The sequence below is a fragment of the Procambarus clarkii genome, chromosome 71 (assembly GCF_040958095.1).
Source record: "Procambarus clarkii isolate CNS0578487 chromosome 71, FALCON_Pclarkii_2.0, whole genome shotgun sequence".
Lineage (NCBI taxonomy): Eukaryota > Metazoa > Arthropoda > Malacostraca > Decapoda > Cambaridae > Procambarus > Procambarus clarkii.
In genome coordinates this window covers 9,175,466-9,194,301 of record NC_091220.1, presented here as the reverse complement: position 1 = coordinate 9,194,301, position 18,836 = coordinate 9,175,466, and the positions used below count along the sequence as shown (strand labels likewise).

The 18,836-nt window shown below is 47.9% G+C and overlaps 1 protein-coding gene across 12 annotated transcripts in view; it reads left to right on the top strand.

Annotated features, from left to right (window-relative positions):
* rdgB (retinal degeneration B) overlaps nucleotides 1–18,836 on the top strand; it is a 507,955-nt gene that overhangs the window by 275,872 nt on the left and 213,247 nt on the right. For all 12 annotated transcript variants that reach the window (XM_069311958.1, XM_069311951.1, XM_045726080.2 and 9 more), the window contains one exon: nucleotides 6,366–6,473. In XM_069311958.1, the coding sequence (XP_069168059.1) occupies nucleotides 6,366–6,473 (108 nt within the window). The remainder of the gene's footprint in view (nucleotides 1–6,365; nucleotides 6,474–18,836) is intronic.

Genomic DNA, 18,836 nt, shown 5'->3' with positions numbered 1-18,836 from the left:
TCTTCCAGTCTGCTGTCTGTCCTTGCGCCCGTGCTGTTCAGACGTTTGCAGCTTTTGCTGGTTTGTTGGTGACGTCTAGGGCTCTTTTTGGGCGCAAGGATTTGAGGGTCGCACAGGTTCTTGGCTGCCCATGCTTTATGCGTGTCTGCTCCTGTGCGTTTTTGTTGCCTTGGGTCACAGGTTGCAGCCTGTTGTCTCGGCTTCGCGTTGCGGAGTTTGTGGCGGTCGCCTCCCGGGTCAACCTTTTCTTTTCCTTCACTTTGGGTATGAAGCTCCAGGGAGCCGTAGGAGTTCCCCCACAGAAAACCAGCATTGAATGTAATGAAACACCATTATCTGGGTGAGCCCCAGAGGCTCCCTGGCAACCCTCCCTCCCACCGGTTGGCGGTTTTTTCGCGTTGGTTGAAGCTTAGCTTCCGAACTGATGCTAGGCAGCCGGCGTGGTAGGTCCGGGGCTACCCCCTCCCCCTCTCAGGGCAGGGAGGGCTGCGCGGACGATCGGCGCAGCAGTATAGTGTGATGTTTGCTTTTTTGCTTGTTTGCTTGTTTCCTTGGGATTGTAGGGAGTTTCTACCTCTCTGTTCGTTTTTTTTAGTTTTTTTACTATGTGGGGTTTATTTTGTTATGCCTACCTTTCTGGGTGCCTAACCCCAGTCGATGGCAGATAAGGAAAACCCGAACCACAAGGGGGTTTTCCAGGCCATTGCTCCCTGAAACCTCTCTGAAGAGGCCAGATTCTGGCACTGGTCCTTGCTAGGTCTGAACTCCTTAGCTAATGTCCCGGTCTAATATAACATACATTAGCCCGATAAGCTCCAGGGAGCCTCCGGGGCGCCTCCGGGGCTCACCCAGAAAATGGCTTTTCTGGGTGAGCCCCGAAGATGAAATAATTTTTTAGAATTTTTTTTTTCTTGCGCACAGGGGTGTAAATCTCCTCAGGACTCCTTACCGCTTACTACTTTCGTTGCCTTCCTTTCGGGCTGAATCTGGCACCTCGCTTTTCCGTGCGCTCGGGTTATGGTGGCCCGTCTTTGTCACTTAGGTGTTCGGGTTTTGGCCTACCTTGACGACTGGTTGGTCTGGGCTCCCAGCCAGTAGGTGTGTCTGCTCACCAGGGGTTTAGTTCCTTCCCATCTTGCCGAGTTCAGGTTCCTGGTGAACTGGAGGAAGTCCCATCTGGTTCCGTCTCTGGTTCAGACTTGACTGGGATTCCCGGACAACATCCTTGTCTCTCCCTCAGGCAGCATTGCTCTGGCTGCAGTCTCACCATCCAACCTGTCCTCTTAAAAAGAATGTTGCTCTTGGCCGTTTACACGGGAGCCGGTCGGCCGAGCGGACAGCACACTGGACTTGCGATCCTGTGGTCCTGGGTTCGATCCCAGGTGCCGGCGAGAAACAATGGGCAGAGTTTCTTTCACCCTATGCCCCTGTTACCTAGCAGTAAAATAGGTACCTGGGTGTTAGTCAGCTGTCACGGGCTGCTTCCTGGGGGTGGAGGCCTGGTCGAGGACCGGGCCGCGGGTACACTAAAAAAAATCCCCGAAATCATCTCAAGATAACCTCAAGACAACCTCTCAAGATAACCCGTATGGCCGAATTTGGACGTAATTTGAAAATAAAAAAATGAAAATAAATTTGGGATTATTTTTTTCAACAACAGTAAGTTAAGGGTCCTCTGATAGGTTAGGTGAGCAGGAAATTTTCATAAAGTTTCAAAACGTTATGAAAAATGTTATTTTAAAGTGTACCTCATAAGCTCTGCGCGTACGCCGGACGACTCAAATAGAAAACGGAACAGAACGTCACTTTTGTGAGTCGATTTCATTTCAAATTACGTCCAAATTTGGCCATAGCGCCGCGCATACCAGCCAAAAGTGACGTTATTTTTAAGAGGACGGGTTGCACCATCATCTGTTTCTGAGGGAGTTTGAACTTTACCTTGATAGTTTACCCACTGGGTCGGGTTTGGTTGTGGCGGTTCCTTCGGGGCTGTCCCTTCTGCTGCACTCGCGATCGCTTGGTTCATCCCCCGGGGATCTTATGTTGGCTGCTGTGTCCCCGGCTTCCTTTTGTGCTTTTCAGGGGTTCAGCGCCTTGGCGCCCTCTAAAGCTCTACCTTGATGTGTTTACAGATGCCTCTTCTCTCACCTGGGGGTTTTGTGACTCTGTGCAGTGGGCTCCGTTCTTCTGTCAAGCTCACGGTTATCTTGAGTTGATTTCGGGGCTTAGTGTCCCCGTGGCCCAGTCCTCGACCAGATCTCCACTCCCAGGAAGCAGCCCGTGACAGCTGACTAATTCCCAGGTACCTATTTACTGCTAGGTAACAGGGGCATCAGGGTGAAAGAAACTCTGCCCATTGTTTCTCGCCGGCGCCCGGGATCGAACCCAGGACCACAGGATCACACGTCCAGTGTTCTGTCTGCTCAGCCACCGGCCACCGGCTCCCTTTCGGTACGGTGCGAGAATTTGCGGCAATGTGGCTTGCGCTGCATCGGATTCAGCTCACTCGGGGCTCTACGATCTGGTTCCATTCAGACTGCGCTCCGGTGGTTCATTGCCTGAACTGTGGGGGGGGTCTGCGGTCTGTGGCTATTTGGGGCTGGTTGCTTTGAGTGGCTCTTCTGCTGAGTTCTCGTGGTTTAGCTCTCCGTGCAGTTCATATCTGGGGGTGTGTCCATTGTCCTGGTGGACAGCCCGTCGCTGTTCATTCCCCTGTCTATGGAATGGATGGTCGACACCGACTTCTTCAGTTGACTCTGCCGAACATTCAAGCCCCCGGAGGTGAATCTCTTCGCATCAACCTGGTCGAGGCATCTCCCCATTTATGTGGTGCTCTTCCTCAACTGCAAGGCCTTTGTGGTAGATGCATTTCTTCACCAGGTCTAGTCGAAGTGGGATTATCTGTACCTCTTTTCCCGGTTCAGCTGTTGCTTCAGGTTCTGGATCAGCTCGAGTTCTATCAGGGAAAACTCCTCCTTCTGGGTCCATGGTGGCCGGCCCAGCCTTGGTTTCAGATGCTGCTTGTTTGGTGTCTGAACCTGGTGCGTTCTCCGCGGGTCCGCCTCTTTTAGCAGATTGGGCCAGTGAAGTACTTTGCTGGTTCGCTCAACTCCTCCACGCTTCATGTCTGAAATTTCTGACACGGGTGTATCACCATCTGTAAGGTGACCAGGTGGCTTCTCTCATGGTGTCCTACTTGTGGTCTTCTTCTCGGAGACAGTACGAAGTCCCTTGGCTGTCTTTTCGCCATTTCCTTTCTCTGCGTAGGTTGTCTATGGTCTCAGATTGGATTGTTTTCTTTCTTTCTTTCTTTGCTCTTTCAGGACAGGTATCTTATGCCGAATACTGTTGCCTCATATCATGAGGCGCTGGCGGAGCTGCACCAGCTGCTTTCGAGGTGGATGTCACTTCGGATGTCCATTTTGCAAACTTTCTCGTGCTTGTTTCCACCTCACCGACCTGCTCATGCCCCGCCTGAGCTGACCTGGTCTTTGGACCGGGTGCTCTCCTTCCTTTCTTTCCCTTAGTTTATGGTGGCCCCCTTTGGTCCAAGATTGTTTCCAAAAAGCTTTGTTCTTGTTTGCTTTGGCTTCTGGGGTCAGTTAGGAGAGCTTCATGCTCTTCTCTGACATAGGGGCTTTTGCTTTTTGGTCCGAGTGGACGTTTTGTTCGTTTGCAACCTTCTCCTTCTTTTCTGGCGAATAATGAAACAGCAGGCTTCCAGAGGGGCCCCGTGGGTTATTGATGCTTAGTTGGTCAGGCAGGGGGGTGCATCATGTTTTGTGTCCAGTTCTAGCTTTATGGCGTTACCTGCATACCTTGGCTTCTGTGTCCGAGGTCGTGCTTTGGGTTTATCCGGTTTCTCTTGTTCCCTGTTCCAGGGCTCAGGTCTGTCAGGTTGTCCATAGGGTTATCAAGTCTAGCCAGCCTGCGGTCTACCCTCGCGCCCATGATGTTCATAAGTTCGCAGCTTTGGTTGCAGTGTTTGGCAATATACCTTGGGCGGGTATTTGGGCACGAGAGTTTTGGAGATCGAAGAGGGGTCCTGGCTGCTCATTATCTCATTAATGTGCCGGGCCCTCAGCGGTCTTGTGTCACCCTGGGTTGGCGGTTACAGCCAGTTCTCTAGTCCTCGTGATGGGTTTTGCGCTTCAGCCACCTCCTTGGTAAGTCCCTTTGTTGTTTCTCTTTGGGTAGTTAGCTCCAGAGGGCTGACAGGGCTTCCCCATAGAAAACCAGCATTGAATGTATTGAAACACCATTTTATGGGTAGAGCCCCGGAGGCTCCCTGGCACCTTCCCTTCCCTCGGTCGGCGGGTTTTAGTTCAATTTTTCAGCCTCCAAACTGACTGACCAGCTGCCAGCTCGGTGGAAACCCTCTTCCCTTCCTGGGGGTGGGTGGGGGGGTGGGGGATTGGCACAAACAAGTGGCACGCGGTGTGATGACGTGTTACTTGTTAGCTTGTTTTTCCTTGAGGGAGTTTCTTGCCTCTGTTTGGTCTTAGGTATTTATTTCTGTTTTGAAGCACCTACCTTTCTGGGTGCTCAACCCTGGTCGATGGCAGACATGAATTCTTATATACATGAGAGTTTTATAGGCCAATGCTCCCTTCGCCTCTCTAGAGGGGACCATGTTCTGGCTAATGGTTCCCCGGTAGGCATGACAACTCCATAAGACTTAAGCCCAGTGCTAATATTAGGTAATATCGGTACAATAACTCCAGGGAGCCTCTGGGGCCCTACCCAGAAAATGGCTTTTCATTACACTCAACACTGGCTTTTTTTTTTTTTGTTACAGGTACCATATTTCTCAGGTTGTCTACTGTGTCAATAAACCTGACCAGCCTGTAGTCTGCCCTTGCACCAATGATGTTTGATATATGCACCTCTTTTGGCTGTCTTTGCAAATATGTCCTGGGTTGATATTCGGACACTGGGGGGTTTTAGCGGTCTAAAAGTTTAGCGGTTTTAGCGCTATGTCATGGGTTCGTATCCTGGCCGGGGAGGATTTACTGGGCGCAATTCCTTAACTGTAGCCTCTGTTTAACGCAACAGTAAAATGTGTACTTGGATGAAAAAACGATTCTTCGCGGCAGGGGATCGTATTCCAGGGACCATAGGATTAAGGACTTGCCCGAAACGCTACGCGTACTAGTGGCTGTACAAGAATGTAACAACTCTTGTATATATCTAAAAAAAAAAAAAAAAAAGGGCTCTGGTGGTTCGATATCTTGTCAGTGTGTACAGTCCCCAGCTCCCTTGTGCGGCTTTGGGATAACATGTTGCAATCACGAGTCTACATCTACTGTACATAGAACTGAAGGTGTAGCAGGCGGCTAACATCGGGCTGCCTTCCTCCTCACCCCAAATGAATGGGGGAAGTGGAGCCAATGAGCTGGCGCTAGTTATTTAAATTGTTGATTATTTGCAGGCGATGAGTCACAATAACGTGGCTGAAGTATGTTGACCAGACCACACACTAGAAATTGAAGGGACGACGACGTTTCGGTCCGTCCTGGACCATTCTCAAGTCGATTGTTGATTATTTGTTTTCATATTTTGGAGAGTTGTTTTGGTGGTTTTTAATACTGTAGTCTCATTTGAAGCCAGCAGTGGTCAGTTTTGTTTTGGTGACTTTTTGGGTGTCTTTCCCATGTGGGCGGCAGACATGCATAAATCATTAACATTTGCCCGAAACGCTTTGCGTAATAGTGGCTTTAGGCATTGTATGTACTAGCTCTTATCTATAAAGCCAACAAACTTTGTAAAATCTCTTTATGTATGTACCTTTGCCTAAATAAAAATTATTATTATTATTATTATAAAATTTTGTATTGTAAATGCCACTGCTTCCTGTGTCTCTGTTTCACAGGTTCAGTTTCTGGCTCTGGTCCCCATTAGGTATATAAAACTCCATAACTGATTAACCACTGCACTGCGCAAAGCGCCTTTAGGCGCTCAGAGAGTTGTGCTTTTTGTTTTTTAATTTGGCTATATTTTAATGTTTTTTAATGTTTTCATTACTATTTGTGTTTTGAAATGGAAATAGTTGACTTTGGAAACATTTTGACATTAAATTTACCTGAACATTTGTAAAAATAACAAAAACATGTCCTTGACAATTGCACCAAGACGTTTTTGCCGAAAATAGGTGAGCAGTGCAAGGGTTAAACCTAGTAATATGACACAATATCAGAGATAGTAGCTTCAGGGAGCCACTGGGGTCCATCCTGGCATTTCATTACATTTAACATTGCTTTTATATTCCTTCAGCCAGATTTTTTAGGTGTATGTCTTGTATTTTGATACTTTGTATGTGATATATATTCTAATAGAGTATATTATTTATACCAATATTTTCTCAGGTGACAGCATTGGTGGTGTCTTAGCATATGATGTTCTCTGCCGTGCCTACGAACAGCATAAATTTGGAAGCAATAGCAACATCCCTGAGGGAGAACCGCCTTCCCCGGGTCAGTACTTCAAGCAGAAGTCTTCTCCAGGACAACCTCAATCTTCATCCCTTTCCCCAACCTCTCCACCTTCACTATCCCCAGACCAGCCCATGAGTTCCTCACCCTTGACCTCCCCATCCCCAACAATCACTGTAAGTTTTGAAAATGCTTTAGCAAATCCCTCAGGCGACGTATTCAGTCCATCTGGCGACGGAAAGTTTCCACTTTCCCCCCACAACCCTCTTGCTTCTACATCGTTTTGTAAATTTCCATCTTCTCAGTCCTCCATTAATCACCATACTCCTGTTCGCAAGGTATCTTCACCTCTTCCCAAGCCAACACATATAAATCAAGTTAGTAGAAAGTGCTCAGTACCTTGCAGCATCTCTGGCAGTGGTGTTGGTGGATGGGGGAGTCGGCCAGCTGGAGGAGGATGTTGTAGCACGTCCACACCATCGCCACCGGGGGCTTCCTCCACCTACCCATCTACTTATTATCAGTCCCACCATCCCCACCACTACCACAACCCTCTTCACTACTCCTATCATCATGGTGTTAATAATGCCCATGATACCCTCACCCCTGGGCCACTGTGTGAAAAAAAAGGCAAGTGTGATTTATACCATCTTTTACTGCTTAGCATCCTGATGAGCACGCACTTGAATTTGCGAAATTTGATGATGGGTAATCACGCCTTTTTTATACTTGGCAGTCCAGTTTTGCATTGTGTAATACAAGGCTAAATCAGATTCACAAAAGATAAATGAGTTACTTCATTTAAACGCATCATATAGATGACATCAATTTAGGGCTTTTCCAACATAATCACTCATGACTTTAATAACTGACATGAGATGAAACTGTGACGGGGTAAGAAAGAAACAACCTGGGTTTACTCAGCTGTGGGTTTTGTGCAGAGTTTCTGGAGATTGTACATGTATTACCTGAAAACCATTAAGTAAATAAAAGTGGGTTGTCATTCATCCATAGATGGGTACCTGATGTGCTTTAATATAGTGTAGTTTGGTATATAAATCACCTTTTTGCTCCTTAGTGTGGTTGGTGGAGAATAATCACCTGTAAATGGTTAAGAAATAGAACATTTTAAATTAAATGAGGGGAAAGTTTACATTTCATCTATGATTATAAATTTCTTGGTCATTGTAGTTTAATCCCTTTTTAGTTATGAACTTGTGTATATAATTTACCCCTTTAAACTGCATCTTGACCTGATAAAACCAAAATATATTTCTAAATAATTTCTACAACTTGCCATTTTCTTAGCAAGATAATACATGTAATCTTCCTTATGTAAATTCAGCTGGTCTTTATATTAGCGCATCTTTTATTCTTTCAAAGATCCATTGTATCACAAGTTGTTGATACTTATGCCACTGTTTTTGTGGTAAACTAAAAAACTCCATTATTAATAAGTAAATGAAAATACAAAACAAATTGAACACATTTGAAACATAGATTGTCATAATGGAGCATCCTACCTGACAAACACTGAACAATCCTTTATGACATTTGTCCTTTTTCTGGGTGAGCCCCGGAGGCTCCCTGGAGCTTATCGGGCTAATGTATATTATGTTAGACCGGGACATTAGCTATGGAGTTCAGACCTACCAGGGACCAGCACCAGAACCTGGCCCCTTCAGAAAGGTTTCAGGGAGCAATGGCCCTGGAAAACCCCATATGGTTGGGGGTTTTCCTTATCTGCCATCGACCGGGGTTAGGCACCCAGAAAGGTTGGCGTAACAAAACAAACCCCACATGGTAAGAAACTACAACAAAAAACCGAACAGAGGTAGAAAACTCCCTACAATCCCAAGGAAACAATCAAACAATCAATTTACTGCCGCGCCGCTCATCCGCGCAGCCCCCCTCCCCGGGAGGGGGAGGGGGGGCCCCGGACCTCACCACGCCGGCTGCCTTCAGTTCGCTAGCTTATTTATTTATTTATTTATTTATTTATTTATTTATTTATTTATTTATTTATTTATTTATTTATTTATTTATTTATTTATTTATTTATTTATTTATATATATATATACAAGAAGGTACATTGGGTTTGTGAGAATACATTGGATAGTACAGTATTTACATTCTTGTAAAGCCACTAGTACGCACAGCGTTTCGGGCAGGTCCTTAATCTAGCAAATAATTTTAAGTAGGTAATTTCAATCAGAATTGATAAATGAGAAAGATACATTACAAGCTAGTGTCAATCGGGATAGCCGCTTCTCTGGCCTCAAATTCCTTGGCGGTGTTTGCCTCGTGTGGCGTTCTCTGCTGTTTTTGTGTGGTGTGCGGTGGCCAGGAGTACTTCATTAGTGCCGGGGCTGCATGTGCTTAGGGGCTTCCTTCCCTAGCCGCCCTGTGTGTCAGGGTTATCTTTTCTGGGGCGTTCAGGAACTGCTCCCGTAGAGGTTCTTGCTGCTCGGCATTTGCCTCGCCCTTGGGGCCTGCTGGGGCTTGGGGCCTTTGTTTGGCCTTGGGTAGGGAGTGGTATTGTTCTGGTTAGGGCGTCAAGGTGTTGTGCGGCCTGCCACCTAAGCGGCGATCGGTTCCTGTTGCCTCTGGGGACGGTGTACTTTTGCGGGGGTTTTCTTTTGTTTTTTTTTGTTTACCTGGTGGAGGTTCTGCCTCGTGGGTCTATAGTTCCCCTGGTATTGTTTTGGTGGCCCTCTGCTAGGCCCCCGTGCTTGTACGCGTCCCAGGGGTTTTCAGTATTATCATTTACCCCTTGTTTTGTTTGGGTTTCTTAACCGGTTAGCAACACTTGCCCGGGCTTCCCGTAGTTGCTAACCTACGGACCCTGGAAACCCCTGTTGGGGCTCGGGGACCCATGGATGCGCCTCCCGTGTTCCAGCCTGCCTTGTGCGGGTTTGAAGGTTGCAGTGTGCCCTTGTCTCAGGGTGACAGTCACCTGTTTTGCCTCCGTCATGCTGCCTGTTGGGTCAATGACACCTTTAACCCGGAGTCTTGCGAGTCGTGTTCTCTGCTTGTGCTCCAGTTTTACTCTGAGGATGTTCCTGTTAGGGTACAGGCAGCATCAGCGTTGCATGTCAGGTTTAGGTTATTGCAACGCGCTAGGTTGGTTTCCCACCCGGATGCCCCAAGGCTGCCCGTTTTGGTTTTAGGGACCCTGACCTGGAGGCGTTGGTCGCTATGGCTTTGGCTCCAGCCGCGCCCCCGGTCCTTTCCCTGTGGTTATTCCTGCCCCTCCCCCCCCCCTGTGTCTGGCTCCAAAACGTCTGAGGGTTTTGGCCTCGGCACAGGGTTTAGTTGGTAACGAGACTCGGGCTGCCTCGGAGGATGCCCCATCCGGGTCGAGGACGGAGGCATTTGAGCCGGTTCCTCCTGCTGAGGCTTCTGGGTCCCACCAGCAGACCCCCTTCTTGTCTGCCTTTCCCTTGGGCTCTGCCTTTTCTTCAGGGGGTAGAGGGTTTAAAGGACGACTCTGCCCCGGGTCCTGACATGGGGGATCCTGGGGCTGGGGAGGAGTCGACCTGGGGGCCTTGGGCCCACTGTGACCCCGCTTGGGTGCTTTTGCCTTCCTTGCAGGGCTTATTGTTGCAGGGGGAGGGGTTTTCTTACCCCCCTTCCCTGTATGAGTATGATTTGGGTTCGACTCCTCCCCCGGGTTCGGTTCCGGGCGCCTTTGGGTACCTCAGATCCGTCTTTCCAGAGGTTTTCTACTTCCCCTATCTTCATGAAGGTGGCTCGGGAAGCTCTTGTTCCATACCTCTTGCGAGACCCGGGTTATGCCTCCCCATTGGATCCGTCCTCGTTTGAGTTCGGTTCCTCTTCCCATTTTTGGGTGTGTTTGGAGGTTCCGGAGTCTTCCTGGCTGGCAGACTGCCCTTTCTTTTCATTGGGGGCGTGGCATGGGTTCTGTCGGACCCACATGCTTGATTGGCGGGAAACTGCTACTTTTATGCAGGTTTACCTGGGGGGCGAGTTTGAGCACCTTAATGCGTGCTTGTTCGCTCCTGTTCTTTCTCGGGATGTTGGCCTTTTCCAGCTTCACGTGCAGGTTCCTCAGCTTTCGGCTTCGTTGGTTGCGGAGGAGTTGCGCTCCCGTGGGCATTTGGCTTCGGTCTTGCGTTTCTTTTCCCTTCTCGAGCTATCTTCTGCTTGGCTTGAGGACGATATAGGAGCGTTGAGTGAAGGGCCTTCGTCCGGGGTACTGTCTTCGGCAGCTAGGGCATCGGCTGCACTGTTAAAGCTCTTTGCGCCAATCTTGAAGGAAGCGGTGTCTGTGTCTCTGTTTTTTGCTTCTCGCCTCGCGTGCAGTCAGGCTGTGCTCGCCCTCTCTTTTGAATCCGCTTGGGCCCTGGCTCTTAGGTTTTCGTCTCCGTTTTGTCCGTTGCTGTTTGCAGAGTCTGCAGTGTCCCAGTTTCTGCATGCGGCTTCGTCTAGTTGTCGTCCTATGGCGGACTTGTTGATTCCCCGAAGCCGTCGTTCTCGGCCATTTCGGAGGGGTCGTGCCAGGGTTCCGGGTTCCACTGGTCGAGGTGGGCCATTGGTGCCAGTTTCTGAGCCGTTGTTCCCTTCGGGGCCAGCGTTGTTTGGTCGGCGCAGTGATCGCCCTGTTCGACGGTTGGGTTCTCGTAAGGGGCGTCGGCCATTTCGCGGTTTGCCCCGTTGACGGGGCGATGGAGGGGAGGCATGCTCTGTTTGCCCACGCTTGGTCCCACGATTTGTGGGCCTTTTCGGTCGTGTCATCCAGCCTGCGGTGGCGTTGGGCGACTCGTCCTCCTTTGGGGGGTTCGGGGCTATCAGGACAGGTTTCTTCTCCTGCGCTTCGTCAAGTCATCTTGGAGTGGGTGCGCTTGAGCGTGGTCAAACCGACTACATCCCTCAGGTGAGTTTCCTGTCTGTTTCCAGTGCCGAAACGGGACTGTGCGGATCTGAGGTTCATTCTGGACTTGTCCTGTCTGCACCCCTGGATTCCTTGCCCCTCCTTTCGGATGACTACTGTCTCAGGTCCGGCCTCCGTTGGAGCCGGGGGCCTGGATGATGTCCCTGGACCTCAAGGACGCGTATTGGCACGTTCCTATTCATCCGGGGTTCAGGGACTGGTTAGGTTTCGTGGTGGGGCATCATGCTTACCGTTTTCTATGCCTGCCTTTTGGTTGAATCTGGCACCTCGCGTTTTCATGCGTCTGACCTGGGTTGTGGTGACCCGTCTGCGTCTCCTAGAGATTCGGGTTTTGGCCTACCTCGATGACTGGCTGGTGTGGGCTCCCAGTCGGTCAGCTTGTCTGCTCACCAGGGATATGGTTCTTTCCCAGCTTGCCAGGTTCGGGTTCCTGGTGAACTGGAGGAAGTCCCATCTGGTTCCGTTCCAGGTTCGAACCTGGCTGGATCTTGTTTGGGATTCTCGGACCGCTTCCTTGTCTTTCCCTCCAGAGGCGTTGCGGCGACTGCAGGACCGCCGTCGGCTGTTTCTGAGGGGGTCCCGGGTCACTCCGCGGTTGCTCGAGCGGTTGTGCGGGGAGTCTGAACTTCGCCGTGCTAGTCTACCAGCCGGGTCGGGTTTGGCTTCGGCGTCTGTTTTGGTTCCTTCGGGGACGTCCTTTCCGCCTCTCTCGCGATCGTTGAGTTCGTCCTCCGGGGGTCTTGTGTCAGTTGCTGCGTCACCGGCATCCTCTTCGGGCTTTTCGGGGTTTGGTGCCTTGGCGCCTTCCTGAGCCCTCGCTTGATATGTTCACAGACGCGTCATCTCTCGGCTGGGGCTTTGTGACCAGTGCTCACCAGGCAGGCCAGGGACGATGGGGTCCGTCCTTCCATTGGACCCACAGCACGGTTCGGCAGTTCGAGGCTGTCTGGTTCGCGCTTCGGAGGATTTGGGACGCTCGGTGATCGACTATTCGCCTCCATTCGGACTGTTCTCCAGTGGTACATTGCCTGAACCGCGGGGGTTCTCTTTGGTCCTTGGCTCTTTGGGGTTGGTCCCTTCGAGTGGTTCGTCTGCTGGATTCTCGGGGTTTGGCTCTCCGTGCGGTTCATGTCCGGGGAGTGTCCAACGTTCTGGCGGACGGTCTGTCTCGCTTCCATCCCCTGTCCACGGAGTGGACGGTCGACGACGACTCGTTTCCTTGGAACTGCCAGACGTACGGTCTCCCAGATGTGGACCTCTTTGCGTCGGCGTGGTCTCGGCGTCTTCCAATATATGTGACGCCCTTACCCGACTGCGAAGCGTTGGTGGTGGATGCTTTTTGGCAGGACTGGTCGAGGTGGGGTTACCTGTACCTCTTTCTTCCGGTCCAGCTGTTGCTTCGGGTTCTGGTTCAGTTGGAGACATTCCCAGGGAGAGTAGTCCTTGTGGCCCCTTGGTGGCAGGCCCAGCCTTGGTTTCCGGTGCTATTGGCTCGGTGCCCGGATCCGGGATGTTTCCCGCGGCTCCGCCTCTTTCAGCAGGTTGGTCCGATCCGGTACGGGGCTGGTTCAACCTTCTCCTCTGCTCTTCGCGTCTGGTCTTTTTGATGCGGGTGTATCACCGATTCTATGGTCATCAGGTGGCTTCGTTGATGATGTCCCACCTGAGAGCTTTGTCTTGGCGACAGTATGAAGTTTCCTGGCGTTCTTTTCGTCATTTTCTGGCTCTTCGTAGGCTGTCTTTTCTTTCGGATAGGGTTGTCTTGTCCTTTCTTTCTTGGCTTTTTCAGGACTGTCATTTGATGCCTAATACTGTCGCCTCATATCGTGCGGCGCTGGCGGAGCCGCTCAAGCTAGCTTTCGGGGTGGACGTTACGGTGGACGCCCTGGTTCGTCAGCTTTCCCGTGCTATGTTTCACCTCCGGCCTGCTCATGCGCCTCCTTAGCCGTCCTGGTCCTTGGACAGGGTGCTCTCCTATCTTTCCTCTCCTCGGTTTGTGGTGGCACCTTCGGTTCCGGATTGTTTTTCCAAGGCTTTGTTTTTGTTGGCATTGGTCTCTGGGGGCCGGGTAGGGGAGCTTCATGCTCTCCTCCAGCGCAGGGGTTTCTGCTCTTTTGGTCCTGGGGGTAGGTTTGTCCGTTTGCAGCCTTCTCCATCTTTTCTGGCGAAGAACGAGACAGCTGCTTTCCGGAGGGGTCCGTGGGTCATTGATGCTTGGTTGGTTCGGCCGGGGGTGCATCATGTGTTGTGTCCAGTTGCAGCATTTCGCTGTTACCTGCGCGCTTCAGCCGGGGTGGCTGGGGATGCGTTTTGGGTTGATCCGGTTTCCCTCGTTCCCTGTTCCAGGGCTCGTGTCTCCCAGATTGTCCGCAGTGTTAAGTCTAGCCAGCCTGCGGTCTATCCTCGCGCCCATGACGTTTGGAAGTTTGCAGCTTTGGCTGCAGTGTTTGGTAATATGTCTTGGGCACATATTCAGGCGCGTAAGTTTTGGAAGTCGAACAGGGTCCTGGCAGCCCGTTATTTGGTGAGCGTCCCTGCTCCTCGGCGTTCTTGTGTTGCTCTGGGTCGCAGGTTGCAGCCAGTTGTCTCGACTTCGCGTTGAGGAGTTTGTGGCCTCCGCCTCCCGGGTAAGTCCACTTTTTTACTTCTCTCTGGGTATGTAGCTCCAGGGAGCAGTAGGGGCTCCCCACAGAAAACCAGCGTTGAATGTAATGAAACACCATTTTCTGGGTGAGCCTCGGAGGCTCCCTGGCTACCCTCGTAGGGCCTCGTAGCCTGGTGGATAGCGCACAGGACTCGTAATTCTGTGGCGCGGGTTCGATTCCCGCACGAGGCAGAAACAAATGGGCAAAGTTTCTTTCACCCTGAATGCCCCTGTTACCTAGCAGTAAATAGGTACCTGGGAGTTAGTCAGCTGTCACGGGCTGCTTCCTGGGGGTGGAGGCCTGGTCAAGGACCGGGCCGCGGGGACACTAAAGCCCCGAAATCATCTCAAGATAACCTCAAGAAGATACCCTCCCTCCCATCCGGTCGGCGGGATTGCCGACCGGATGGGAGGGAGGGTAGCCACGTCGTGGGTAGTCAGATCGGGTTGAAGCCTAGTTTCTGAACTGAAGGCAGCCGGCGTGGTGAGGTCCGGGGCCCCCCCCCTCCCCCTCCCGGGGAGGGGGAGGGCTATGCGGACGACCGGCGCGGCAGTAAATTGATTGTTTGATTGTTTTCCTTGGGATTGTATGGAGTTTTCTACCTCTGTTCGGTTTTTTGTTGTAGTTTCTTACCATGTGGGCTTTGTTTTGTTACGCCAACCTTTCTGGGTGCCTAAACCCGGTCGATGGCAGATAAGGAAAACTCCCAACCATATGGGGTTTTCCAGGGCCATTGCTCCCTGAAACCTCTCTGAAGGGGCCAGGTTCTGGCGCTGGTCCCTGGTAGGTCTGAACTCCATAGCTAATGTCCCGGTCTAACATAACATACATTAGCCCGATAAGCTCCAGGGAGCCTCCGGGGCTCACCCAGAAATTGGCGTTTCATTACATTCAACGCCGTTTTTTTCAAAATTTTTCAATTTTTTTTTTTAAACATGAAGCAGCCTACCTTACATACACTGAACGAACCTTTCACTATAAAAAAGGAAAAATAAATTGATCAAATTTGAAAAAAGGACAAATGTCATATAGGATCGTTTAGTGTATGTCAAGTAGGCTGCTCCATTATTTAAAAAATCTAATACCATATTTGTGTTTTTCAGTTGTGGAAAGGATTCTTTTTATTTCCAATATTTTAAATCGGGAAATTCGTTTTGAAAGACTAGCATTTAACATGACGAGCTCGGTGCCGGAACGAATTAAATTTGTTAATCGAGGTTCCACTGTGTAATGTTTGTAGTCTACACCCTATGACAGTATTATACTGTACACAGTTAGTAGTCTACACCCTATGACAGTATTATACTCTACACAGTTAGTAGTCTACACCCTATGACAGTATTATACTATATGCAGTTAGTAGTCTACACCCTATGACAGTATTATTCTGTACACAGTTAGTAGTCTACACCCTATGACAGTATTATACTATATGCAGTTAGTAGTCTACACCCTATGACAGTATTATACTGTACACAGTTAGTAGTCTACACCCTATGACAGTATTATACTATATGCAGTTAGTAGTCTACACCGTATGTCAGTATTATACTGTACACAGTTAGTAGTCTACACCCTATGACAATATTATACTGTACACAGTTAGTAGTCTACACCCTATGACAGTATTATACTGTACACAGTTAGTAGTCTACACCCTATGACAGTATTATACTATATGCAGTTAGTAGTCTACACCGTATGTCAGTATTATACTGTACACAGTTAGTAGTCTACACCCTATGACAGTATTATTCTGTACACAGTTAGTAGTCTACACCCTATGACAGTATTATACTATATGCAGTTAGTAGTCTACACCCTATGACAGTATTATACTGTACACAGTTAGTAGTCTACACCCTATGACAGTATTATACTATATGCAGTTAGTAGTCTACACCCTATGTCAGTATTATACTGTACACAGTTAGTAGTCTACACCCTATGACAGTATTATACTGTACACAGTTAGTAGTCTACACCCTATGACAGTATTATACTGTACACAGTTAGTAGTCTACACCCTATGACAGTATTATACTATATGCAGTTAGTAGTCTACACCGTATGTCAGTATTATACTGTACACAGTTAGTAGTCTACACCCTATGACAGTATTATACTGTACACAGTTAGTAGTCTACACCCTATGACAGTATTATACTGTACACAGTTAGTAGTCTACACCCTATGACAGTATTATACTGTACACAGTTAGTAGTCTACACCCTATGACAGTATTATACTATATGCAGTTAGTAGTCTACACCCTATGTCAGTATTATACTGTACACAGTTAGTAGTCTACACCCTATGACAGTATTATACTGTACACACCGGGGCGCTAGTGGCTGAGTGGACAGCACACTGGATACGTAGTCCAGTGGACTGGGGTTTGATTATTAGTGTCAGTGGAAACTGATGGACAGATTTTCTTTCACCCTGTTGACCCTGTTACCTAGCAGTAAATAGGTACCTGGAAGTTAGACAGCTGTTACAGGCTACTTCCTGGGGAGAGATGGGAATTAATAATAATTAGTTAGTAATTAGTAACAGTTGATTGATTGACAGTTTAGAGGCGGGCCAAAAGAGCAGAGCTCGACCCCTGCAAGCACAACTAAGTTAATACAACTAGGTGAAAAATCCCTGTACCAGTATTGTGCTGTACACAGTCAGTAGTCTACACCGTGTACCAGTATTGTGCTGTACACAGTCAGTAGTCTATACCCTGTACCAGTATTGTGCTGTACACAGTCAGTAGTCTACACCCTGTACCAGTATTGTGCTGTACACAGTCAGTAGTCTACACCCTGTACCAGTATTGTGCTGTACACAGTCAGTAGTCTACACCCTGTACCAGTATTGTGCTGTACACAGTCAGTAGTCTACACCCTGTACCAGTATTGTGCTGTACACAGTCAGTAGTCTACACCCTGTACCAGTATTGTGCTGTACACAGTCAGTAGTCTACACCCTGTACCAGTATTGTGCTGTACACAGTCAGTAGTCTACACCCTGTACCAGTATTGTGCTGTACACAGTCAGTAGTCTACATCCTGTACCAGTATTGTACAAGAGTGTGGCCTGAGAAACTGCCACTATGCATATAATACTAAAAATATCACTTTTGTGAACCTGACAGTCATTTGCTAGGATTTGAGCTTCATTTGAAACTTTAATTTTGAGCCAATAATTTCTTAAAATTTTGCATAGCTAACAGATAATTGCATTATTAGAATAGTACAACAAATTTTAACTGCATGTTTGTGTAAGGATAGATACATAACGTCTTGTTGGGGAGCTTTGTGACAACCTTATATAGAAATAGAAGTATAATATTTAGATATTCAATCTAAATTGAATTATATATATGAAGTGGAACAACATCAATATATTTCAGGGCATAATAACATTAAATAATATATTTTACTGAATTGTCAAAGACTTGCATGCAACTGTGTTAGTCTCGCTGCACGATGACACAAGTGTTTTACTGTCGCTACAGGATAAAAGACGTATGTTATCCTTATTACATTATAATAGATTATTACAGAATAATAGTACTGTTGTACAGTATATATTTTACAGCGAGATATCAGAATTATGTTATCTCTGTTGCCAGTTAATAGAACTCAAATTCATAATCTTCACTGTTCATAACTGATTGAACATTTATAATTGAATTTGTTTGCAAAATTTCACGTTCATTATATATACAATGGGATAATTATTGTAGGATAATAGATGCTCCTGTAGTTTATTGCTGAAGAAATTAAGGGTTTTATATTGCATGAATTCAAGTTTTGATAACAAAGTCTGTATCATTGTTATGGTATGATAATTTGTGGAAATGGCTTTAAATGTTTTTTTTGTAGTTTATTTACTAAACTTTCCAGATAGCATGTTTATAATGCCTACTGTATGATTCATTGCAATTGTATAAGGTTAGTCAATAAACTTATACTTTGAGACGAGAAAGAATTAATAGGAAAAGGGTCGTCAGTAATGTATCAATTGAGTTACTTTAACCCTTAAACTGCACAACACATCAATAGCTGTGGTGAGTAACTGGCATGGAATTGTGCACCATAGCAATTGATGTGTTAGACTACCATGCAAGATTTAAAAGTCCCGTAGTCCCGTGGCTACACGGGGTTCACATCAGCTTACTCAGGGCTCTTGTAAACAGACGCCATTAAAATGAAAAATCGTGAGCAACATTCCCGGGTGTGAGAGCGTCAGTACTGAGTGAGCAACCAAGGCTGGTGCACGCAGCATGAGCTCACAGCACTGCTGTTCAGCTTGTGACCACAACATCGCCTAAAAATGTCAAATATATATGTAACTGGTATTATGTAGCGATAATAGTATTACAGAAGACCCCTGACTGTGATAAAAAAGACCAGGATTTTGATAATAGCAGGATTGTTGTGATAATTAGATTATTAGCAATGTGCTGTATGGTGGGAGGAGTAATGCTGAGGGAGGGAGGGATAGCATCGTCTGCTGGCTCTGTGTGGCCACCTGTTATTGTCTGCACTCACCATACCAGCTCAGTGGTTCTCTTATGATGAACACAAATGTAGATACTTATATATAAAATATGTGTCTTAGTGTAATAACAGCAAAAGGATTATGTTGGGAAGAGCCATTTGGGTGACGGAGGTGGCGTCGTCTGCATGACTTGTCTAGCTGTGTAGAGGGTGGCCACTATGCTCTTGGAGCACCATACCAGCTTAGTTGTACAGTTATGGTGAATAAAACATGTGGATACTTATATATAACGTGTGTATATAGTGTAATAACACCACAAACAGTATTATTGGGGGAGAAATGTTAGT